We start from the raw sequence: 27643 nt of genomic DNA, 5'->3' as shown, positions 1-27643 counted from the left end.
AGGTGTAGCCGAGGGGGCGAGGAGCCAGGGCGGAGGCAATTGGTAAACAGGCTCAGGTGGAGCTAAGGACTCTGAGGGATGAGGTGGAGCCAGGGAATCCCCACACCAAGGCAGAGATGATGACCGGAAGCCCTAAGGCAGGTCTGGGTTGCATGCCAGAGTCAACAGAAGATCCAAAAAGCTGAAGGAAGTGAGGCAGAAAGAATAGGAGATACATGCAGAAGAGGATGGCTGGGTGTGAACATACATAATATATAACAGCTGTTGGGTGAGGAAACAAGTTTGGTGTTGAACTGGATCAGTAGCCACAAGACAACTCTGTCCTGGACGGGACCAGTGGCAGTGAACAAACATCTATGCAAGACGGGATGGAAGAAGAGGTTCAGGGGTGGGGATCAGGGTGGGAAGTGCCAGCTCTGTCTTCCAGACTATCAGCCACTCTTCTTGTTCCAGCTCCACAGTTATTTCCACTGGTGCAGATGTAATGGTGGCTCACACATCTGTTCAACTGGTACCTCATACTCTTCCTCAGGGACGGACAAGGCTGCTGGCTCTGTTGCAGGCATTGTCCCAGGCATGGATTCTGTGCCAGGTATATGTTGGGTCTCTCAGTCTGTGGTGGGCGTAGACTCTGGGTCTGGCTCTGGAGTGCTGACGAATGTTACATGGGGCTGGATGCTGGTAAGGGAATCCTCTTCTATGTCACCCACTGCAAAAGAGTCAATCCACTGGGCAAAATTTATGTAATCCATCAAAGTCCAACAGGAGTCCCCCCTGACCAGCCAAATCTTATCATCCAGTCGGCTCCTGAACCCCTCAATGAGTGTCAGGTTGTTGCAGGTGGTAAGACTGCTGACATTGACAAACTCCTCCACATAATCCTCTGGGTTTCATCCTGTGGCCTGTGGCCTTTCCCCAACGGGGCAACATTAATCGAGGCAATCTCCATTTCTTTCATGGTCAGGTATTCTGTAATGTTGAAGTCCAATGAAGATGAAGAAGATGCCAAAAGGATAAAATATCAATAATATTTATTAAACAGAACAAACTCAGTTAATTCCACAAGAGAAAAAAAAACAATGAAACAGCTTGTAACACACGAACAATACCAGACCAAGAACTGAAAGAAATACACAATAATAATAAACTCAAAGACCAACAGGTGAGATTGGTATATGAATATCCATGGCAGCTAAAGACTGGCAGGAACAAAGGAACACAGGAAACAGGTAACAAACTAAAAGTCAGTGAAAATGAAAGTAAACACAGGCAGACTGTAAAAGTTTGGGAAGGTGTTTTAGTAATAATCTTTCAAACCAATTTACAAGGGGTCTAATTAATTTAGCAAGAAACTGTAAAAAGGGTTTAATCCTGAATTCATTTATATATACTGTTTTTTTTTTTTTTTTTACTTGACTTTTATCTTACCCAAGTGAGTGTTGGAAGGGAGTGTGAGTGGCGCCCGGATACACCAGATATTTTCCTCCAAGCTGTTTGATGTGTCGGAGTCTCTGAAACTGAGGAGTGTCAATGATCTCCATCAGAAGAGGGTCCAGCTCTATATGACCATAAATGGGGTCATTGAAAATCTAGAAAATACAAGGTCAAATATTAGTTAAAAAAAATTGAGGTTATTGGCCTTGTAAATTTGAGGCCTGCAGCAGATATATTACTCCTTGATATAGTATGTACACAATATAGCATGTTCATTACAACTGTCAGTTTTTTGCAGAGGACAAATCCTGTGTGATATGGAAATGGAAAGAAAACAATCTTTTGGTCAAGAGCTTTTATTGTTCATACATAGAAGTGTTGCATTTCAATAAAACATCAACATCTAAACCTCTTCTAATTCTAAATAAAAAATATATGACAGAACGTATGACAGAAATATTCAAACTTGATTTTAGTAAGTGAAGCTGGTAATGTTTTTGTTGTTTAACCCTCCTTGGCTAAGATCTTGAGAGATCTGTTTTTGTTTAATATTCTGTTGGGATTTTTGTTTTCTTTAAAGTGTAGTGACATTTTTATTTTTTACCTTGCCTGAGGAAAGTTGATTGTTTAGTGATGGTTCTCTGACAGTCCCCTTTTCGTTTCCTATAAAAATAGCACTTCATTTTAGAGGGTTATGAAAAATATCAGTATAAACATTTAAAAAAAAAAAATGACTACAACATACCACAGTTGGAATATGAATTAAACAATGAGATATATATTTCCATAACAAATTATTATGAATTGTACAACAAGTTTACTACAGTGAAATGTGATGAATTGTAGTAGTAATTTGAGCACTTCAAAAAGCCTTCTAATTTAAGAGGTTTTACTTTGTTCAGAGCACCTTTAACATAGTGAATTCTTGATAGAATTTAAATGGTAACACATTTTATTATCTTCATCACAATAGGAATGGTTCACGTTAACCCATCTCATCACTTTTGACGTGCAAATAAATAAGCCCACAGTAAACATCAATTTGCATGTCACTCATGCAGAGTTAAGCAGTCGTGCCATGCAGATATTCGATTCCAGTTGCACATTTCAGATCTGAATTTTGACACATCATATTAAAATTTGAAAAAAGGCCATAAAATAAGAATAATATTGTTGCGTTATGTGATTGAAGTTATATGGACCTATTGGCGGATGTACCCGGATTTTGTTGTGTTCCCACTGCAGGAACTAAGAACCCGCCATTAAAAAAAAGAAGCTGTGTACAAACACAGATTATAGCCCATGTTTTACTCCATAAACTAACTCTATGAACATGGAAAACAATGGTAGATGGAGTCGAGTTAAGGAGAAAATCCAATGTAACATTGAGGGGACCAAGCGAAACATGATTGTATTTCTGCTCAGCTAGTACAACCACATGACAATCAATCACATGGCAAACAGTATTTTTTTTTTTTTCCATATACTGTCTTTGTTTTTTTCTATAACAGTTCTATCTAATAAAAGATATTAGACAGGCTGTTAAACAAATCATAAACTAATGAAGACTGAGAATGTGAGTACTGTGTGCTCTGGCGTTCTCAGCGCAGTCAAAATAAAAGTCACAACAACAAACGTAGCATACGTCACTTCATAATTCCTACTGGCTGTGCGATTGCAACCGGGAAAACGGCTCTAGGGAAATTTTACGTTTCCAGGGAACCACCTGGTGGTTATTTCCGTGAACTAAGTTCCTTGAACTACCCGGTGCAAAAGCCCCTGTGGATTGATACTGTGATTTATGGTGTATCACATTATGCCTGGGTAAGATACAGCATAAGTCAATTTGGATAAAAGCATCGGCTAAATATTAAAATAAAAAAGCATAAAGTAAAAATGGTAGACACAAAGACAACACATTAACACATCACTACAAACACATATAAATGCGGAATTACCTGAATTGATGAACTTATTTTTCCTGCACCACTCATGAAAGAACACCTCTGCTTTTTGCTTTTTGTGTAGCACCACAAACGAGAAATCTGAAAGCCTGAGCTCAAATCCCTTCATTTCATCATAGGTTTCTGCATAAATATGTTAGTGGTAACTCCATTAACAGGTATTATAGAGATGAATATGACAGTTAAGAAATCAGATTTCATGACATAATCATGATGGTTCTGTAAATATTTGAGATAAGTGAGCTTTAGTACCTGATACTTCTCCATCTTGAATGCTTTTTTTTAGCTCATTCTTGCTGTAGAAATAAACATTTTCAATGGGCTCATTTCCCACTTCACCAAAACCCATGTCAAGTACCTGAATGAGAAAAGATTTCATACATGACAGAATGTTAAACTGTGAAAATGAAAAGGTAGAAAATGAATACAAATTATTGTAATGTTGAAACTTGCATGAATGTCAAAGTGGTTATCTTTCAGATGCTGGTTGCCCTTGATCTTTTCCCCCCAGTCTTTCCTCATTTTTTCCTAGGTTTGGAAGAAAAAAATCAGTTAAATATTACACTAAATGAAAAACAATATAGATAAAAGACATAATTTGTTTTTGTTTGTTTGTTTGTTTTAAATCAGTAGTATGTCATGCAGTGTGTTACAATCTAACTAAATATGTCATATCATGTGATATAAAAATCACATTTTGGGAGTGAAGCCCACATATAAATATGTATGTTGATAAATAACAGAAAACTTTTTTTTTTTTAATGAAATCAAGAATTTGTGATTTGTTAATTCTCTTGAAGCTTTAATTAACTGACTAAAGTAGACAAAGAAATGTTGATTTTGATGACTGCAACACACTCCATAAAAGTTTGAAAAGATTACAGAATATTCAAGTTAAGCTGTTTTGAAACAGTCCACATTTAGTAGGTGAATTGGTAATAGGTGAGTGTATCATGTTTGGGTATAAAAGCAGCATCTCAGTCTTTGCATGCAAAGACGGGTCATGGTTTATCACTTTGTGCCAAATTTCATGAGAGAATTGTCAAACAATTAAAAAAATAACATTTCTCTTGCAAATAATTAAGGTATTTTATCATCTACGATACATTATATTGTGAAAAGATTCAGAGATGTAAGAGAAATCTCAGTCCGTGTACACTCTCAGAAAAAAAAGTACAAAATTGTACCTTTAGGGGTACAATGGTACAAAGGTACAAATTTGTACCCTTGTGATTTGTACCTTAAGAGACCAGTTTTGTACCTTTGGTGACAATTTTGTACCTTTATTTAACAGTACAAAAATTGACCCTTCAAAAAGGACACAAAATTGCCTTTGACAGCGTACAATCATTGACTATAATGAGATATATATATTTTACACACATACACGCTGAATTAAAATCAGAATTTATTAAATCCTTTCATTTTCACATTTTACAACATTTCATTTTAAACATTCCATATGAGTCCATCTTGCCGGGTGTTAAAAAGTAACACTGAAGCAGTGTTAAAGTTAATGAGATAATTGATTGATGATTGAGTGATGATTGACAATTAGTGGAGACACCTGATGTTAATAAGCAGAATCACTGAAGAAACAACAAGAGAAAAAGAGAGAGACGCAACAACTACAACTGACTTCCAGCCATTAAACATTATTACACTTATTATTAACCAGTTTGATTTGATTTCTGTCATACATCAACAAAAGCTCTTATTGAGAATGAACAGATGTTTAGATGTTAATGTTCTAATGAAAGTTTAGTTTGAAGTCACCATGATGGTGAAAAGCATTTCCTTTAGTCGGGCTCTTGACTCTATTTATTAACATTAATTTATCTCTGGCTGCTCCAACTTTGTGTTTGTAGAGCACATTTGTTATGGCCAGAGAAACTATGATCTGAGCTGTGTTTCCCAAAAGTGCTGTGAGCCGAAGTTGATCAATTTAGGTTTACAATGCTTTGGGAAGCACAGTCATAATGGTTGTGCTTTCTCATTGTGAAATGGCCAGATTCATTGGTGACATCCAGTATTAACTGGTGATATAGATGTTATATTATTTCTTTATAGTAAATCTGTTACCGTTTGAGATCCAGCAGAGCTTTTAAAATCTGAAGGGTTTTTTTGAAACACACACAGACATCAAGAATCAGCATATGACCCTCAACAATGGTGACAATCAAACAAAGTGCTTCATGTTGCAGTGCATGATGGGAGCCACCAATCAAAACTCATCCATGGCTCCCATCATGCATTGCTGCATGAATAAATTATGCAGCTGAATTGTCCTGTAATTTTCGTAGATTGATCATGTTTGCTTTTATTTTTCTGTTGTTTTGTTGTGACAGTAGCTTGTTTTGTGATGTTCAGAGTTGATCTGTTTGTCAGTATTTTGTATTTATTTATCGTCACCGTTCTTGAGAATCAGATGCTGATTCTTGATGTCTGTGTGTGTTTAAAGACTGAAGCTTCAGTGCATAATGTATTATTATAAAAAAAAAAGAAAAAAAATTAATACTGCTGTTGGATCTCAAGCTGTAAAATCACAGGACTACAATCATTAATACTAAAGCTACACATCAAGCACAGAGAGATTTAGACTCTAAACAACAGGCCACCACATGATGATTATATCATTATCAAATTATATTGTGACCAGATCATATTTTCTCTGACCATAACAAATGTGCTTTACAAACACAAAGCTGGAGCAACCAGAGAATAATTAACAATAAAAGGTAAAGAGTCAAGAGCCCAACTAAAGCAAACGCTGACCTCTTTTATGGTGACTTGAAATGAAACATTCCATAAAACATTAATTAACACCTTTTTTCTCTCTTTCCTTCAGTGATTCTGCTTATTATCATCAGGTGTCTCCACTAATTGTCAATCATCACTCAATCATCAATCAATTATCTCATTAACTTTAACACTGCTTCAGTGTTACTTTTTAACACCCGGCAAGATGGACTCATATGGAATGTTTAAAAATGTGTTTAAAATGAAATGTTGTAAAATGTGAAAATGAAAAGGATTTAATAAATTCTGATTTTAATTCAGCGTGTGTGTGTGTAATATATATATATATATATAGCATTATAGTCAACGATTGTACGCTGTCAAAAAGCCAATTTTGTACTCTTTTGAAGGGTCAATTTTTGTACTGTTAAATAAAGGTACAAAATTGTCACCAAAGGTACAAAACTGATCTCTTAAGGTACAAAACTGTTCTCTTAAGGTACAAATCACAAGGGTACAAATGTGTACCTTTGAGGCTACAGCCCCAGTGACAACCCATTGTACCCCTAAAGGTACAATTATGTACTTTATATTCTGAGAGAGTACAAAATTGTCACCAAAGGTACAAAACTGTTCTCTTAAGGTACAAAACACAAGGGTACAAATTTGTACCTTTGTACCATTGTACCCCTAAAGGTACAATTTTGTACTTTTTTTTCTGAGAGTGTAAGGACTCAATCTTGAATCTCAAAAGGGACAATCATTTAAAGTATTAACTATATCCAGAATAATACTTGCTATGATGTGATTACTAACATGTTGGAGTCAATGCATTATATGTTTGTATTCCCGTATGCATTTCCTTTCTCTTGTAATCATTGTTTTAATTAGGTCAGTCTAGTAATATGTGTGTAAGAAGTGTGTCATGTTTGAGTTCTAAATGCAGAATTTATAATTCTCTGTAATTCTGTGTGAATGAAATAGTGAAATTTAGTATCAGGAAGATATTAAGAAACATTATAAAGTTGTTAATAAAACAGGAGAATGTTCCACAGATATCACGCGGTGTGATCAATAGACAATAGACGAGGCGTGTCTAATCTCTGTAGCAACGTCTCATTGGAGGATCGCTCCTTTAAAACTATGCTGTCCAAACAAGCTAGTGCTGGAAGTCAGAAATCGGTCAGAAGTCAAGGCTCGAAGTCGGTCGTCGAAGTCGGAGTTGAAACCCAGCAGCCGAAGCACCGCTACTTTGACCACGGCGGAAAAGTCGCATGGGTCATTGAGAACTGATCCTTACCGGGGCTGATTTTCCATCTAACAGTCGCCGACTTCATCCACGAGCCGCGCAGCTGACCACTCAACAGCCGTCACATCCAGACTCCAAAACACTCTGTGAAATATCTGACTAAAGTCTCCAAAGAAGAAAACTGCTCAGAACAGCGCAACAACTTTAAAGCTTCCGCGCAACCCACGAAGGGCTTTCCCGAGAAGACGTCACCTGAAAGACAGCCAATCCAGAACGGGGCTCCGCTGCACACGAGTCGCAGAACAACCCGATTACCTCAGCTGTCAGAGCAAACGCAGGTACAAGCAAACTTCTCTCTCTTGCTGGAAACTGGTGAAACTCCTTTAAACCTAAAGAATCAAGCCAAAGCTCTGCTTTTGTGATTTTCCTCAGGTTGCGATGTTTAGTTAGTATTTGGGACTTTCTTCATAACTCATATCAACTCCGCGAATGTGTGTGTGTGCGTATGTATGTATGTATGTATGTATGTATGTATGTGTGTGTTTAGCCTTAGTTTCTTGTAATCATTAGAAGTAGTCAATAAAGCTTGTTTTGATTTTCACATATACGAGTTTCTTGTGCTGTGTATCAAATTACTGTCTTAAACTCAAAGATCAGTTACCTCTTGCGTATAATAATCATAATAAAATATGTTACTGTTGGCCACAGAATAATATTTTATCCAGAATTGGTAAAATACTTTAACCTCAATTTTTCGCTGGACGAATAATTGATGAAGTGTTAAATATTAATTCTGAATCATTTACAGTGAATCATTTACAGTTGATTCAATTTTTATTCCCTGTATCAATTAAATTGAGCTAATAAATGACCTAAGGTCCCTACATTTTATATATATATATATATATATATATATATATATATATATATATACTGATTGGACACAACTTTTGATTTTATGTATTAATGTATTAGTAAATGTTGAAATTACCATTAACTAAGATGAATAAATGCTGTAGAAGTATTGTTCTTTCTCAGTTCATAACTAAAGTAGTATGTCCAGAAAGGTAATAAAAACATCATCAAAGTAGTCCATCATGTGACATAAGTGGGTTAGTTAGAAGTTTTTGAAGCATCGAAAATACATGAGGACACGCTGGAGGGACTATGTCTCTCGGCTGGCCTGGGAACGCCTCGGAATTCCCCCGGAAGAGCTGGAGGAAGTGTCGGGGGAGAGGGAAGTCTGGGCGGCTCTGCTTAGACTGCTGCCCCCGCGACCCGGCCCCGGATAAGCGGAAGAAAATGGATGGATGGATGGAAAATACATTTTTGTCCAAAAATAACAAAAACTACGACTTTATTCAGCATTGTCTTCTCTTCCGGGTCTGTCGACAATCCGCGTTCACGACTTCACAGTGACGCTGCTTCTTCATCTTCTTCTTTCCTGTTTTACTACATCCAGCTTATTGGTGCATTACCGTCCCCTTCTGCTCCGGACAGTGACGCTGCACACAGAAAAAAAAGGGTTTAAAATCGTACCTTTAGGGGTACAACAGCTTGTCGCTGGAGCAGTACCTTTTAAAGGGACATTTTTGTACCTTTTTTACTCCAAAAAGTATAAAATATCAGAGGTGTAAAGTCCAGGTTCAGAAAGTAAAAGTCCTCCTTAGTATTTAGTTCAAGTCACCTGGATTTACCGTTATGATAAGCAGAATCACACTCTAAAAAGAAATGTGTAAAAAAAAATAATACATATTATGTGTAACACTCTAGTTTACACATTTTGTGTCAATATTGCATAAAATTGTGTTGAAATAATTCAATTGTTTTACACATATTATGTGTAGTTTTAAAATGAACACAACCTGTGTATTTGTTCACAGCATCAACACAATCTGTGCAGCCAAGAACACCTGTAATGTGTTAATATTACACATTTACACAACTTTGTGTTCATTTCAGAGGTGAAGACCAGACCTCAAAAACCAAGACCATTCAAGACCAGAGGTGTGGACGAGACCAGACCTTCCAAGACCAAAACAAGACCATTCAATCAAGATAATTCATTAATCATGTGACTATTGAACATTAATGATGAGCACCTGCTGTTAACAAGCAGAATCACCAAAGGAGAAAATCACAATTTTTAAGCCACCATCATGGAGATGAGTGTTTGCTTTAGTTGAGCTCTTGACTCTTTAAAATAAAATTTTGTTTGGGCTGTTTTAACTGAGTTATAACATCCAGACAAACAAATGGAAAAGATGATCAGGTGTTGGTTATGTTTTCACATAATCATTATTTGATCTGAATCACTGAACTCATTTAGAGTCCAATCTCTGAGTTAGATTTACATTATTGATTACAGCAGCACTGTGATTCTACACCAGAAGATCAGCTTAATCAATATAATTTGAAGGATTTCTCAAAAGTTGTTCTGATTCAAAAAAAAAATCTTTCTTTTAGGCACACACAGACATCAAGAATCAGCCTGTGAATCTCAAGGATGGTGACAAGCAACATATTCTGATCAACAGATCAACTCTGAACATTAGAAAACAAGCTACTAAAAGTCACATAAACAGAACAAAATAAAATATGAGAATAAAGGAAATTACTAAGACAATTCAGATCATAATTTATTCATGCAGCAATGCATGATGGGAGCCATGGATGAATTTTGATTGGTGGCTCCCAGAATGCACTGCAACATGCTTTATGATGGCCACCACTGTTGAGATTCACAGGCTGATTCTTGATGTCTGTGTGTGCCTAAAATATATATATATTTTTTTGCTCAGAACAACTGTTTGAGAAATCCTTCAGATTATATTGATGAAGCTGATCTTCTGCTGTAGAATCACAGTGCTGCTGTAATCAATAATGTAAATCTAACTCAGAGATTGGGCTCTAAATGAATTCAGTGATTCAGGTCAAATAATGATTATGTGAAACATAACCAACACCACCTAATCATCTTTTCCATTTGTTTGTCTGGATGTTATAACTCAGTTAAAACAACCCAAACAAAATTTTATTTTAAAAAGTCAAGAGCTCAACTAAAGCAAACACTCATCTCCACGATGGTGGCTTAAAAATTGTGATTTTCTCCTTTGGTGATTCTGCTTGTTAACAGCAGGTGCTCATCATTAAAGGTGCTAAAGAGGATGTTTTGTTTTATACATTTTTGCAATATTACTTGAAACTGTCTTTACTAACTCATAAAAGACTATTTATTAGGTGCACTGAAAGTAATAATATAATGAATCCACGGCTTTAAGTCGCGCACACACTTAACGATTGTAAGGCCGATTATGAATGTAAATTGATACTTATGACTGATCGTGCTCAAATGCGTCCAATCAGAGCCAGTTGCTTTCAGTCTGCGATTACAGTCGGTGTTCAAATTCCATGTGAAAGTATATAAATCTGCTTCAGGAGCAGGAAACAATCGCTGTATGTTGAGCATAGTCAGAATGTTTTAGCTAGTCGTTAAATGTGTGCCCGGCTTAATAACACAGCGAATGCCGGTGGTAAACACTCGTGTTCCGATACTTGTGCACGAGTTTTGGGAGGCGTTCCCTCTAAATGAGCTGTGAAGGAGGGGGGTTCTTGCGCATGCGCTCATTTCAAAAACTCAGTCGACAAAAAGAACCTCTTTAGCACCTTTAATGTTCAATAGTCACATGATTAATGAATTATCTTGATTGAATGGTCTTGTTTTGGTCTTGGAAGGTCTGGTCTCGTCCACACCTCTGGTCTTGAATGGTCTTGGTTTTTGAGGTCTGGTCTTCACCTCTGAAATGAACACAAAGTTGTGTAAATGTGTAATATTAACACATTACAGGTGTTCTTGGCTGCACAGATTGTGTTGATGCTGTGAACAAATACACAGGTTGTGTTCATTTTAAAACTACACATAATATGTGTAAAACAATTGAATTATTTCAACAATTTTATGCAATATTGACACAAAATGTGTAAACTAGAGTGTTACACATAATATGTGTTATTTTTTTTACACATTTCTTTTTAGAGTGTGATTCTGCTTATCATAACGGTAAATCCAGGTGACTTGAACTAAATACTGAGCAGAGGTGGGTAATCCAGGGGTCAAAGAGTAAAAGTCCTGCCATATTTTTATTCCACCCACTGAAGCGTTAATGAGATAAATTAATGATTAATTGACTGATGATTGAGCATTATTGAAGACACCTGATGATAACAAGCAGAATCACCAAAGGAGAAAATCACAATTTTTAAGTTACCATCATCGAGGTCAGGGTTTGTTTTAGTTGAGCTCTTACCCTTGACCTTTTAATATTAGATTTTGTTTGGGCAGTTTTAACTGCATTAAAACCAACCAGAAAAGCAAAGTTCAAAGATGATCAGCAACATATTCTGATCAACTCTGAACATTAGAAAACAAGCTTCTAAAAAATCACAGAAAAACAGCAAAGTTTTAATAGTAAGAATAAAGACAATTACTAAGACAATTCAGCTCATAATTTATTCATGCAGCAATGCATGATGGGAGCCATGGATGAATTTTGATTGGTGGCTCCCAGAATGCACTGCAACATGCTTTATTATTCTCACCACTGTTGAGATTCACAGACTGATTCTTGATGTCTGTGTGTTTAAATGAGCTCTGTTTTTTTTTTTTTTAAATCAGAACTCTTAAAAAAAAAAAAAAATGTACTGATAAAGTTGATCTTGTGCTGTAATCAATAATGTAAATCTAACTCAGAGATTGAGTTCTAAATGAGTTCAGATCAAATAGTGATTATGTGAAAACATAACCAACAACACCTGATCATCTTTTAACTTTGGTTGGTTGGTTTTAATGCAGTTAAAACTGCCCAAACAAAATCTAATATTAAAAAGTCAAGGGTCAAGAGCTCAACTAAAACAAACCCTGACCTCGATGATGGTAACTTAAAAATTGTGATTTTCTCCTTTGGTGATTCTGCTTGTTATCATCAGGTGTCTTCAACAATGCTCAATCATCACTCAATTAATCACTTATTTATCTCATGAATGCTTCAGTGGGTGGAATAAAAATATGGCAGGACTTTTACTCTTTGACCCCTGGATTACCCACCTCTGATACTGAGGAGGACTTTTACTTTCTGAACCTGGACTTTACACCTCTGATATTTTATACTTTTTGGAGTAAAAAAGGTACAAAAATGTCCCTTTAGCGACAAGCTGTTGTACCCCTAAAGGTACAATTTTTTTCTGTGTGTGCTGACGTAAGACGCTGCTGACGGGGGTCAAGCACACTTACGCACCATTTTAAAAAATATAGCAATACCAAAATACAAACAATGTAGAATAGCTTGAATACAGCGTGCGTCTCCCTCAAACTGTAAACGAAGCTCGGGCGCACCAGATAACACGTCAGCAGCGTCACTGTCCGGAGCAGAAGGGGGCAGTAATGCACCAATAAGCTGGATGCTAACCGCTGTAAAACAGGAAAGAAGAAGAAGAAGCAGCGTCACTGCGGAGAGAAGACAATGCTGAATAAAGTCGTAGTTTTTGTTATTTTTGGACCAAAATGTATTTTCGATGCTTCAAAAAAATTAACCCACTTATGTCACATGATGGACTACTTTGATGATGTTTTTATTACCTTTCTGGACATGGACAGTATACCGTACATACACTTTCAATGGAGGGACAGAAAGCTCTCGGACTAAATCTAAAATATCTTAAACTGTGTTCTGAAGATGAATGAAGGTCTTATGGGTTTGGAACGACATGAGGGAGAGTCATTAATGACATTTCATTTTTGGGTGAACTAACCCTTTAAGTGCAAGCAATAAGTGCAACCATAATTAAAGTACTCTCTCAATATTCAAAGTGCAAATAGGGACAAATTTATGATACAGATCTAAAAAATGGTTACAACTACACAGCCCAGCCTAAGGTAACTTTCATATTGGAAGATATTTGCATGCATCAGGGAGCCAAGACAGCTTTTCACCTCGATGAGAAATTTCACATTTTAATCTCACAAGATCTTGTGGCATGAGATCTCGTCACACCCCTACATATACACTCTTTTTGTTTATTTATATACCTATTGCTTTATGCTGTTATTTAGTCTCAGTATTCCAACAAAAAAGGACAGGAAAACAACTGATCCAAAACATTCACTGCAGGGGTTAGGAAACACCCAATCTGTCTCTTGTGCTTTAATTCTGCATATATTTTTTTATTATTTATTTATTTATTTATTTATTTTAATAGAGCTATATACCAAAGGACAAGTCTCAGAGGAAACGTTTAGCACTGCTGATCACCAACATAAAATTCAGTGTTAAAGAGTACAACAGGGACGGAGCAGAGAGAGACGAGGAGAACATGAAGTGGCTGCTGGAAGCTTTGGGTTACAGAGTTGAGAAATACACAAACCTCACTGGACAGGTGCGTATAAAGCTAGTGGACTTAGTGTAGCACAGAAATATGAACAAATACTCTAGTTGTGTTGGCTTGAGAAAGACAACATTCTGTTGTATGTGTAACAGAGGCAAGCTAATAAGAGCTGTGTGTGTAAACCTCACTCCCCTGATCTCAAGGGGAGCTCTAGCGACTGACACTAGAGGCTGCGAACTTTAGCGTTCTTATGGATCACTCGAAGCAGGTCGAGTGATCCATAAGGGTTACATGTGCTACCTAAACTATTACTTCATTATATTACTTCTACTACTTTTTGAGCAATGTTGCCCATCAATGTCACTGTGCGATGATGCTTGGGCACTTTTCCACTGAGAATAGGAAACAAAATTTGATCTTAAGTATCCAAATAGAAATTTGTTGCCCATTCTCAATGGGAAAGTGCTCAAGCATCATCGACATCGCTCGGCGAGGGAATGAGGAAAAACATTGCCTTCAGTTTCTCAAGGATGTTTTACTCAAAGTTGCAAGTTTCTAATACAAAGACATATTTTTGGAACAACAATAGACTGTGCATTTATTAAACTGCAAAGACTTAACTAAAAAAAACACATCAACTATCTAAATAAACACCACTGCAATAATTACTGCCTTTTAAATAAAGCAACATGCAGCATAACGCCCTGGGTTACTTTACTGTAACCCTGTTCCCTGAAAAGGCGGGAACGAGAAGCTGCTTTTTAATAACGTCTTTAGTCATGACCAGCTGTGAATATATGTGTAAAACAACGTCAATGAAGTTGACCTATATTTATAGCCTTGTGTGACGTCATTGGAATGCGTCGTGAGCGACGCTATAATTAGATGTGCCACCTGTGCATCAGCAGATATTTTGTCTGAAGAGCAGTCCAGGTACATCTCAGTGTGGCAATGAAGCGCAGCTTCTCGTTCCAGCCTTTTCAGGGAACAGGGTTACAGTGAAGTAACCCGGGGCATTCCCTTTCAAAGGCTACACTCTAAGCTGCGCTTTATACAACGCTTTGGGAACGAGAATACCCACGCCGCCGCACTGTGTGTCCGGACCTCCTGGCTGTGAAGTTTGTCACAAAGTACAGAGAGTCTCAGACACTAGCTTGTGATGTCGACTCAAGGACATGAGAGCCTGGAGTAACATAAACATCCAAACTATAAAATCTTATGAATGTGTGCGGTGAGGACCAACCTGTCGCATCACAAACATGTTGCAAGGGAGCGCCCCCTGCCAAAGCTCTAGAAGAGGCAACTCCCCTGGTGGAATGAGCCCTAATACCCGTTGGCGAAGCGTGACCACGCGCCTCATGGGCAAGGGCAATAGCATCTCTGACATTGTCTGTTTCGTGGTGGCCACACCCCTGTTATGGCGATGACAAACAAACAGTTGCTCTGACTTACGCCACTGGCTGGTGCGGTGGACATAAGTCAGAAGAGCACAGACTGGACACAGTCTGTGAAGTCTCTCCTGATCCGGCGTTGTGAACGGCAGAGGGCAGAAGGCTTCAAGAGTGACTGGATGCAAGGTCAAGGAAGGAACCTTAGGCAGATAGTCAGGATGAGGATGCAAAATAGCGTTCACCATTCCTGGGGAAAAATCTAAGCAGGATGGCCATGGACAGAGCCTGCAGATCCCCGATTCTTTAGAGAAGTTATAGCCATGAGAAGAACATTTTTAGAGTTAAAGGGATAGTTCACCCAAAAATGAAAATTTGATGTTTCAAATTCTGCTTACCCCCAGCGCATCCAAGATGTGTCTTTGTTTCTTCAGTAGAACACAAATGATGATTTTTAACTCCAACCGTTGCTGTCTGTCAGTCAAATAATGCTAGTGGATGGGAACTTCTACAATAAGAGTAAATAAAACTTGCTTAGACAAGTCCAAATTAAACCCTGCAGCTCATGACTACACATTGATGTCCTAAGACACGAAACGATCGGTTTGTGCGAGAAACCGAACAGTATTTATATCATTTTTTACCTCTAATACATCACTATGTCCAACGGCATTCATCACTCGATTCGTTTGGTCTGATCGCGCTCTGACAGCGGCAGTGATGTCTCGCGCATATACTTCAATGAGAGCGAGACATCACTGCCGTTGTCAGAGCGCGATCAGACCAAACGAATCGAGTGATGAATGCCGTTGGACATAGTGGTGTATTAGAGGTAAAAAATTATATAAATACTGTTCGGTTTCTCGCACAAACCGATCGTTTCTTGTCTTAGGACATCAATGTGTAGTCATGAGCTGCAGGGTTTAATTTGGACTTGTCTAAGCAAGTTTTATTTACTCTTATTGTAGAAGTTCCCATCCACTAGCATTATTTGACTGACAGACAGCAACGGTTGGAGTTAAAAATCATCATTTGTGTTCTAGTGAAGAAACAAAGTCACCTACATCTTGGATGCTCTGGGGGTAAGCAGATAAACATCAAATTTTCATTTTTGGGTGAACTATCCCTTTAACAGCTTATCAGAAACTGACTCTAGTGGTTCAAAGGGGGTCTCAACCAGGCCCTCCAGGACTATAGCTAGGTCCCATGAAGGGATCCTAGTTCTTGAGGGAGGCCTAAGCCGCCTGGCCCCTCGAACGAAGCGAGAGAGCAGGGCATGCTTGCCCAAAGGCACCCTGCCAATCAGAGCGTGGCAAGCCCAGAGAGCGGCCACATAAACCCTGATAGTGGCGAGGCATGTGCCTGTTGATCATTTTCCCTGCAGAAAATCCAGAACTGTAACAATCTGGCAGTTAACTGGATATACATTATGTCCAAAACACCATCTTCCAAAGACACCCCATTTGCTGGTTTAACTTTATCTAGTGGAGAGACCCCCAGCATTTAATGGTCTCAAAAACATCAGGTGAAAGCACTGTGTCCCTCAGTTGGTTCCCTTCAGGGGCCAAACATGAAGGTTTCACATCTCCGTCAGGGGATGAAATAATGTCCCCTGCACCTGAGACAAAAGGTCTCTCCTCTTCGGTATCGCCAACGGTGAGCCGTTGAGAAGAGATATTATCTCCAAGAACCATATTCCATTCAGCCAACGCAGCACTATCAGAAAGAGGCAAGTCCCTTGTTGGCAAAATTTGGCTAGAAACTCCTGGGAGCACAGAAATCAGAGGAAACGCATAAAGGCGCATTCTGGGCCACATATGCGCATCACACCCAGACCAAGGGGAAGCTGGGTGACTCTGAAAGAAATAGAGTGGACATTGCGCTGCCTGTTGGGGGGCAAAGAGATACATCTGTTTCATAAAATCTTTACCAGATTTGTTTGACTACCTCAGGGGGAGTATCTACTCCCCCGTTGGTATGCTCTGTCTGGACAGATTTCCGGGGATCGCCTTGAGGGACAGGAACTTGTCCTGAGCCTAGAGCAGAATGCGCTGCACTAGCCTGTCTAGACGTCACAAACACAGTCCACCCTGGTGATTTATATTAGAGGCTACCGCAGTAACGTCCACCCGCACTAGGACATGGTAACCCCTTAACTGGTGGAGGAAGTACTTCAGGGCCAGAAATACAGCCATCAATTCGAGGCAATTGATGTGCCAATCGAGATGATGACCTCACCATATCCCTTTGGACTGGACAGCCACCTAAGGCCGCTCCCCAGCCCATATGGGAAGCGTCTGTTGTTGGCATCTTGCAACATCAACGCATATAGATTGGGACCCAAGGTGAAGAACCGGGGTCTGAGCCACATAGAAAGGGAACAAAGCCGCAGCGCATAACCCTTACCATAAACATGGATTTTAGAAAGGGCACGAAGCATTCAGCGCGTGCCCTCACCCTTATTTGCTGTGGGGAATTGCTTAGACAAAACCTTTCGGCTCTGAGCCACAACTGAAACGTCTCACATGCAAGAGGCCCATAGGAATCACTCAGGACACTGATGCCATGAGACCTAACATTTCTTGATACTGCAGAACAGTGTAATATTTGCCTAGCCTGACATTGTTCAAGGTGATTAGAATGGACTCAACTCGAGCGGGAGACAATTGTGCCCACATCATGGTCGAATACCATACAACCTCTAAATATGTCATTCTCTGGGTAGGACAAAGAACACTTTCTTCTCATTTAGTCTCAACCCTATAGAAACTAGATGGGCTAGTACGACATCTGTGTTGTAACGCCATCTCTTGTGACTGTTCTAGTATTAGCCAGTCGTCCATGTAATTCAAAATGTGAATGGCCTGGAGTCACAATGGAGCCAGTGCTGCATCCATGCATCTTGTATATGAGCGGCGGGGTAATAAGGCTAGGCCGAATGGAAGAGAACCCGATATTGGTAAGCTTTGCCCCTGAAAAGTGAACCTCATGAACCTCCTGTGTTGTGGCAATATTTCTATGTGAAAATATGCATCCTTGAGATCGATTGTGACAAACCAATCATGATGTTGGATTGTGACATGATCATCTTTATGGTTAACATCTTGAACTTGAGAGCTTTAACTAAATGGTTAAAGCCTCAAAGATCTAAGATTGGACGCAGCCCCTCGTCCTTTGGAAACTAAGAAGTATCTGCTGTAGTAACCTGACTCTCTCTCTAGAGGGGAAAAACATGCTCTATGGCCCCTTTCTTTAGAAGAGATTGCAGTTCTTATGACAGTAAAGTTGTTTACCCGGCTTCACGGTAGTGGAGACCACGGCGTTGAAACGCGGAGGACGATGAATAAATTGGATTCTGTATCCTTTTCCTACTGTCTTTAGAACCCACGCAGAAATCCCTGGCAGTAGTTTCCACGCTGTCAAGTTCTCTGAAATGGGCACTAATTTTGATACTTCCCTTTGAGGGGATGTAAAATATTTCGTGTCCCGATGTGTTACAGAAATCCACGGAACACCTAACATTTCACTGAAAATCGCTGCCCCCCGAAGCACCAGAGGTGGCGAAGGTGTGAAGATATTGAGAAGGGACGGGTAATAGATATTATGAGGCTGCTGAATGTGACAAGCTGGTCCCCAGATTTACGAGGGGAAGCACAACTCGCCACAGTCTGCTTTTGAGCCTTCTTAGCAGGTCAGCCTGGTCCACCTGCAACACTGCCATAGTGTGCAGCAGTACCGGTCTGACACACTGATCGAAACGCCTTCCCACCAGTATGGATGTTATTATGCATAGCTTGGTGGGGAGTACTGTCTCTTTAAGTGACTATGAGCTCCAGAGAAAAGATAGCTCGCAAGTGTCTCTTCAAACTGGAGCATCAAATCACATGCCCTTGCACCCACGATAGTCAAATAAGTTGACATTGAAAGCACACGAAAAATAAGGACCTATTTATTTTGCTTATATATATATAATAAGGCCATTTCACATATTAAATTCCTCAGAATTAAATGCAGCCAATTACCAGACAAGTAAACACGGTCTGAATGAAATAGATCAGTCTTACAGTCATAGATCAGTCTGATATGCCTGTAACACAGCCATTGTGTACAGCACAGTACCAGCCCGACTCGCTGTGAAACACCTCTGATGATGCGGCCCCAGGGGAGAGATAGCATGCAAGCATTTCTCTGATCTGAGGCAGCATCATAAAACACATGTCTTCGCACCCGCGATAGTCGATCGGGTCGACGTCATGGGTACAAAACACATTTATAATTAGAAATGTTTGGGGTATGCTTGTGTTTCACTGCATGAATGACTGCCCAGAGCAGTTCCGTTTTGCTTTATCATCACGGGAGGAACGCTTAGAGATGGACAAACTCTTCCATTCCAGAGGAAAACACTTAAGTGTCCTCTGCCCGAGCTGAAGAAGAGCCGAGGCATGCTTCGGTCTCGGTAAAAGGATATCGCGATCCGGACAGAGAGAGAGAGAGCAGTAAAGTATGAACCTGTTTCTCGCTCCTCAGCCAGATCACCACAAGAGCCCCACGATCACATTGTGGGTGCTACCCCTTTGAAATAAGCAAAGCGAACGCGAAGCACTTCAACTGTGAACATTCACAATGCTCTCACAACGCAAGGGCAGCGTGCTCTTCCCCAAACAAACAAAATACTGGTGTGTGTCCGATTCGAAGATGGAACGTGAACATGGAGACACACACCTTTTGTTTTGTTCATTCATGACTTTCTTTCAAATATATAATATAATATATGTTTGTTCACTTTACACTTGTCAGACAGAGTTGAAAAAGGAACAAGGGGAGAGAAAGTTCTGCACACTGCCTGTCAAATCTAACTCCTAACAAAGCAATGAAGGAAGGAAAGAGTTTGAGCAGAGCTGCTTCACACACACACTTCACAGTATGGTCTCTGAAGACAAAAGACCTGCTGATGCACAGGTGATACATCTAATTATAGGCTGCATCCGAAAACCTAGGTAGCTGTCTTGCTGCCTTGCTGTCTTATAAGAGAATGACTTGTACGGCAGCGTTTGTGCATGAAGGCACCTCACGAAACTGATTTCGGACAGACTTCTGAGGCAGCGTAATAGTTTAATGATCTACAGCAAAATAGCGCGAGCTTTGGTGAGAACTAAACAAATATTTCATTATTACAGTAGTAATTTCTCGATAGAAATGATATCAAAATTGAAATATGTTGGCCAAAATCGTACATTTATACACAAACTGAGCAGCAAACGCAACTTTCGGACGCCATCTTTATTTTTCTAGCTCAACTGTCACAGAATGGAAAGCACTGGATTGTGGGATATCAAAGGTAGCTAAGGATACATCCATGCTTCCTTCAAAAATCGATCTGAGGAAGGTATCTCATGAGACAGGAAGTGAAGCTAACAATGGATTCGGACGTGCCTTGATGCCTTCCTACCTTGAAATGTGTCCTCAGAAGGCAGCATTTTCCAGTTTTCGGATGCAGCCATAGCCTCACTCACGACGCATTCCAATGACGTCACGCAAGGCTATAAATATAGGTCAATTTCATTGATGTTGTTTTACACATATATTCACAGCTGGTCACGACTAAAGACGTTCCCATAGTGCTGAATAAAGTGCAGCTTAGAGTGTAATAACTGACATAATCCATGATAGCATGATATTTTTACTGATATTTGTAAATTGTCTTTCTAAAAGTTTCGTTAGCATGTTGCTAACGTACTGTTAAATGAGGTTAAAGTTACCATTGTTTCTTACTGTATTCACGGAGACAAGAGCCGTCGCTATTTTCATTTTTTAAACACTTGCAGTCTGTATAATGCATAAACACAACTTCATTCTTTATAAATCTCTCCAACAGTGTAGCATTAGCCTTTAGCCACGGAGGACAGCCTCAAATTCACTCAGAATAAAACTTTAACATCCAAATAAATACTTTACTCACATAATTCCAAGCATGCATGCAGCATGCATGACGAACATCTTGTAAAGATCCATTTGAGGGTTATATTAGCTGTGTGAACTTTGTAAATGCGTTGTAATATAGTCGACAGCTGGTGAGGCAGGGAGCACATGATTTAAGGGGGCGGCGCTGAGTGTAAATCAGTGCATTGTTAATGATGCCCCAAAATAGGCAGTTAAAAAAATTAATTAAAAAAAATCTATGGGGTATTTTGAGCTGAAACTTCACAGACACATTCAGGAGACACCTTAGACTTATATTACATCTTGTGAAAGAACGTTCTTGGGCACCTTTAAGTTACAAGAGTGGAGCAGAGATAGATGAGGTGAACATGAAGTCGCTGCTGGAAGCTTTGGGTTACAGAGGTGAGAAATACACAAATCTCTCTGGAGAACATTGAATATTTAAAGAACGTTCTTGTAACAAAATTCTGTTAGCTGGGTCCACAAAGAGCATTACCAGCTTTGCTTATTACTAACCAGTTTGTCAGCCATCTACAGAAGTTCTTATTGAGAATTAACAGAGGTCTAGATGTTGATGTTTTATTGAACATAAAACAGTATGGAGATCAGTGTTTGCTTAAGTTGGGACCCTTGACCCTTGACTGTGTTTGTAAAATACATGACATAGATTAGTTTTATACTATGTTAGCTCCTAGAATGCCTTTCAACTTGAAGCATTTTTTTTCTTTGTGCACAGTGTGTTAAAAATACAGGATTTAAAGGGTTTCTGTTGTCTTTCGTGGGTCACCATTGTGCTGAAGAGTAGAACCTTCAGTCCAGGAGAAGATCAAGAAACACTGATGATATGCTGCATGTTGCTTTATTTGACAGGCAGTGATGTTTATTAACTACTTTGATAAGTTTTTTTTTTTTTATCTTTTTTTTTTATTATTTAGCTAAATTTCAGACATGCACAAAGTATTTGCAGTTTAATAAATACAAATAAATGCACAGTCAATCATTTAAGGCAAATATGTTCCTCGTGTTTTCTAAGTACACTCAAATTACATTTCACAGTGTAAATATTTTGTCATATTTTTCAATATATGAAAAGTGGCAATTTTGTATGTATTATTCAATATATTGTAATATATTAACTGAATATATTATTTCAGATATTTTTCAGTATAATATTTAATGTATGGATCATTAATATATTGGAAATATATTTTTGTGCCGTAAGGGAGGTTTCACAGACCGGGTTTAGATTAAGCCAGGATTTGGCCTTAGTTTAATTAAGCCATTTAAGTAGCTTTTATAAATGTGACTTGTGCATCTTAAGACAACACAATGGCAGTGACATATTTTAAGATACGTCAGTGCAAGCTGCTTTCAGTTAAAACAGCTCAAACATGAATTTTTGTCTAAGACTAGCTTAAGCCTTGTCTGTGAAACTGGGTGAAAGTGTTATATCTTTTCTAACTGATCAAATCACAGACACATACTAAGATTTTTGATCTCTTGACCTGTTTGCCTTCAAATTTTAAGATGAAATTACTTTCAACTTCAAACTGAAAACCTTCAATCTTCAAGCTTTTTAAACTTGTGGTCAGGCTTTCTCAAGCCAACATCAAAGTTTTTCTTGACTTTATCTAGTTTAATTATACAATGCACTTTATACTATGCATGTTTATCTTATTTTTATTCACACCAAATAGATGCTGCAGTCAGGAACTTCGCTGCATCTCCTGACCATCAAGACTCGGACAGCACCTTCGTGGTTATAATGTCTCACGGGAACATAATTGAAAATAAAGATGCCATTTTAGGTGTCAACTATCATCACCAGCAGAATCCCAAAGATTACTTCTTTGTTGATGACATCTTCAACCATCTGAACTCAGTGAAATGTCATGATCTGATTGACAAACCAAAGGTTATTCTGATCCAAGCCTGCAGAGGAGGTGCGACATGACTGATAAAACTCAACTCCTCTTACCATATTGATGTTTTTCTTTGTACTCCAGGTTTAATTTTTTTTCTGGATTTACTGTAATAGTGTCATCCATATCATTAACCATTTCTTTGTCCAGCTCACACAGGAGGTGTGGAAATACAATCAGATGCCATTGTGCACATAGAGAAAGACTTCATCAGTTTTAAGTCCACCCTCCCAGGTAAGTGCTCAGAAAACACTGATTGATGAAGTAAGATTGATTTGTACTATAACTCACACTTGTCTGTTCAAAAAATAAAGCAAGTTTTCCTTTTTTATACAACAAAACCCCTCATATGTGTGACAGTCTCCACGTTTTCCAGTGTTTCTTCAATAATGAGCAAAGTTTCAAGGTTTGGGTTGCTTTGTGAAGTACTTCAACCTGCCAATGGTTTTTCTCCTCAGGTACCAGCGCATACAGGCATCGTGACACTGAACGTTTTTTCATCATGTACATCGTGGAGGTGTTCTGTAAATGGGCTCATGCTGATCACGTTATGGAGTTGTTCAGGAAGGTAAATGTTAAAAATCCCATTTAAATTGCTTTGCTTTATTCCAGCCCAAAGTCAAAACAATCTCTTGCAGTTTTTTTCTCACCCTCAGTGCATTGCTCCGCTAAAATAAATACAGCAGTTTGCTTCTCGTCACATTTAAACATGATCTTTTTATTATAGGCAAATGAGGCATCATCTAAATAAATATGCATGGATTTGAATACATTTCCACACCAGAAATCTGAACATTGAAAATGATTTTGAGATTTGTATTGTAACTGAAATCTACAAAAGGAATAGATACAGTGTAATAAAAAAAAATCTAAATAGACCAAATTCTCAAGTTTGACCAGTGAACAACAAAACTGGTGACTGTTAGTTTCTTGCCTTAAATCAAGTTAAAGATGGTCCTTTTATGCAAAAATGGATTCTAAATATATACCTGCAGTATACTGTATGCTATTATCATTTATATACATTCATTTTTCTTGGATCTTGGATGCCCTGGGGTAAGCAGATAAACATCAAATTTTCATTTTTGGGTGAACTATCCCTTTAATCACATTTTCGCATATACTTTGCAATTGCCATATTATTATGTTAACCATTTAACTGCTAAGATGTTCATTTAACTGCTAAGACGTTATGTTAACCATTTAACTGCTAAGACATTACTTTGCAATTGCCATATTATTATGTTAACCATTTAACTGCTAAGACGTTTTTGCCATCCAAAATGTGCACTTCTTCCATCAGATAGCACATTATAAGAATGTTTTTCAGATAACTTTGATAAAAGTGCAAATTAATCAATAAAGCTTTACAAATTTGTTACCATACATTTGTCATTTTAAATATATCACGCTGAATCTGATATCGCTGCATAAATGGGAAATAAGTAAAATGTCTAACAAAAATCTCCTGTTGCTCAAAAGCCTTAGGAATGACCTTACTCCTGAACAAAAAGAGACATTTAAAAGAAGTCTCTTCTGCTCACCAAGGCTTCATTTATTTGATCCAAAAAACAACAAGATCAATAATAGTGTGAACAGGGGCGCCGTTGGCACGGGGGACAGGGGGGTCAGGACCCCCGCAGTTTTGAAAAGATAGAAGTCGACCCCCGCACTTTTGATAAGGGCTGCTTCAATTAGTCACACTATATCATATTTTAGCTTAGGATATTTTCTTTCAAATGAGACCATTTTCACGTTTCTGTGAGCTTCCGTTCGTAAATAATCAGTTTTGTCGCGGATGTGAACAGGAAATGCGCTCTCGAACGAAGAAACACACGATCTCCAAACCATCGATCAAAGCATGCTAACGTTTTAGGACAGGTTGATGGTAGCCTATATAAATCATGCCCGAACGTTAGCGTTTGTCAATCAAGCCAAACCGTCCATTCAGAAACGAGAAATTTGACACTTTAAGGTAAGGAGGCTGATCTCTCAGGTTGACGCGTGAGCTGGCTTGACTGAAGTTTTCGTGAGGATTTATAGTTTATGGACTGTTTTGATTTCAGTAATTACATCTTGAAATGCAAAAGCATTGATGGCATCTATAAAAGAGATCTGAAATAGAACCCCCAACAGAAAGTTGAAAATAGTATTTTTCTAAAAGAAAATAGAAAGTACTTGCAACATTATAAATGTCTTTACTGTCACGTTTGATCAATTTAATGCATCCTTGCTGAATAAAAGATAAATAAAGAAAAAACTCTTACTGACCCCACACTTTTAAAAGGTAGTGATAATGTTACAAAAGCTTGAAAAAACATTGTACACATTTCTTTCAACACTGATGATAATCAGAAATATTTCTTGAGTAGCAAATCATCATATTAGAATGATTTCTGAAGGATTATGTGACACTGAAGACTGGAGTAATGATGCTGAAAATTCAGCTTTGCCAACATGGAAATAAATAGAATTTTAAAATATATTCAAATAGAAAACAGATATTTTAAATTTTGATCATATACATGAAGCCTTGGTGAGCAGAATAGACTTCATGTCAGAAGTACCAACTAAGAATTAAAGTTTCAGCTAATATCATTTCATTATAAGATAACAGTCTTTAACACATAGTAAGACAAAATTGACTTTACAACAAAACACATACATGTGTTGCAGAATATTATCTTAATTTATATTATTACACTATGAAATGCTTGACTCTGATTGGTCAGTCATGACATTGTGAGACCAAGAATTTAATTATTAAATAAAATTAAACAAAATGTGTGACCTTTTGTTGTTGTACAGCAAACAAAACACTTCCTAGTTTCAGTACAACCTCTTTTGTCACATCAAAATCTGATTGGAAGAAAAAGTGGTTGAAGACTATAGTCTCAGCCTCAGACGTCACACCCATGGACCGCTGGATGAACATCTGACGCATAAGGCACACAAACTGGAAAACACTTCAGGAGTAAAACTGAAATGTCAGTTGTGTGATGGTCAGATTTAGGGGTAGTGTTAATAATCATTCTTAGAACTAAATTAGTCATTTCAGTATTATATTGCAGAGTGACTTGAATTGAAAAAAGGGTATTAATATACTGTAGGTATGGCGTAAATTTGTAGGCCAAAACGCGGAAATGAGTTAGCATTTTAGCACTTCTGGTTCCATCATCAATGGATTTTTGTCGAGTGAACCAGAGTGACACGAACTGCCGACTGGCCTACAAATTTACATCACACCTGCATCACACTATTGTAGCTGGTTTGAACTCGAGTCTTTGTGTAGTATTTACACACGTGACCAGCAGAAGTCCTCGATGAATGTTTCTTCAAGTGCTTCACAATAGTGAATTGGTTCAGTTGGTCCAGTTTCAGAGAGTACTGTTTGACCCATTGCCATAATTTCCTCAACTAGCATTTTGGGCCAGCCTGCTAAATTGGGTGTTTCTAGGATGTTTGGATGTATAGGATGTATATTTGTCTCTGAGGACAAATATAGCTGCGAGCAGCAATTATTAGGGTTCAAGCACCTACAGGCCTAACCTGTAAATACCTGAATCAGACATAAAAAAGAGAAGAAGAAGAAGAATAAAAAATCCTTGTTACGTTCCACGTGTCGTGTGCACTTTTGCGCTTTTCTGTTTTTTTTTTCTTTTCTTTTCTTCCTGCCTGTAGGTGGGCGTTTATTGGCTATTTCGACTGCCAATCATTGCTGACGTCATGATGTCCGGCCCATTCGTTGATGCGCCAGCTGTATTTAATGGCTTGATGTGACAGTGTTTGGCGTGCGCCAGATTGGCGTACCTCGTGCTCCAACGCGGCCAGTTATTTTGGGTTATGGCTATTTTGTTTCTTTAGTTAACTCACTTGGTGCCAGTTTTTGCTTCGTGATGTGAGTTTTGATCAAATTATAGATTTATCTAATAACGTTCGTGTTGGAGTATTTGTTACTGTGTGTGTGTGTCGGGTTGGCGTTTATGTGTCTTATTAAATCTGACATGTTTTGAGAATGTAGTCATGAGCCTTCGGCCTTGGTTTTGATTAGGTTAATTTATACTATGTTAGTTTAGGTTTATGAGTGTCGCACCACCCATGTATTTTTGTTTGTAGATTATTATAGTTTAGCTTGGGCGTCGTATACGCTGAAGATTTCGGTTTTCTTTTCACATTTTTCTTTTGTTAGTTAGTTTAGAGGTTATTTGTAAGGATTGGTTTATTTTGTTTATTTCTTTTATTTGGGCGACACTCTTGTTTCTTTTATGTATGGTAACATTTTCTTCTCATCTTTCTAAATTATTTGTAACACCTAACAACGCCAAAGTAAAAATAATCTAAAACTGCTCTGTTTGTTTCATCTTTGGTCCGCACCACACCTTGAAACAGTTGTCTCACTTGAATGTTATGAGAACATCCCAATTTTATCATCAAACACGTAACATTTAATGGTGGCAGCGGTGGGATAATTTAAACCATTCCTATAATGGGATGATGTGTGAGACATTGTTTCTAGGGTGGTGACGGATCAATTTTGAACATTTCGTTTTGTTTTTGAGCAGGTTCGTTGTGGGCTGTTTAATTAACGTGTTGAACGTAATTGGCATGGCTGATTTTGATCTCGAA

The 27643-nt window shown here is 38.3% G+C and overlaps 1 protein-coding gene across 1 annotated transcript; it reads left to right on the top strand.

The window, feature by feature from the left end:
* Positions 1-8531: 8531 nt before the first annotated feature.
* LOC125271512 (caspase b-like) lies at positions 8532-24377 on the top strand. The gene is made up of 5 exons (XM_048195550.1): positions 8532-8627; positions 13642-13822; positions 22793-23038; positions 23168-23251; positions 23476-24377. Exons 1-5 carry the CDS (start codon positions 8532-8534, stop codon positions 23607-23609), a joined length of 741 nt encoding a protein of 246 aa, XP_048051507.1. The 3' UTR covers positions 23610-24377.
* Positions 24378-27643: the final 3266 nt, after the last annotated feature.

The sequence above is a fragment of the Megalobrama amblycephala genome, linkage group LG7 (assembly GCF_018812025.1).
Source record: "Megalobrama amblycephala isolate DHTTF-2021 linkage group LG7, ASM1881202v1, whole genome shotgun sequence".
In the NCBI taxonomy this organism is placed as follows: Eukaryota; Metazoa; Chordata; class Actinopteri; order Cypriniformes; family Xenocyprididae; genus Megalobrama; species Megalobrama amblycephala.
This window is presented reverse-complemented; position numbering and strand designations above follow the sequence as displayed.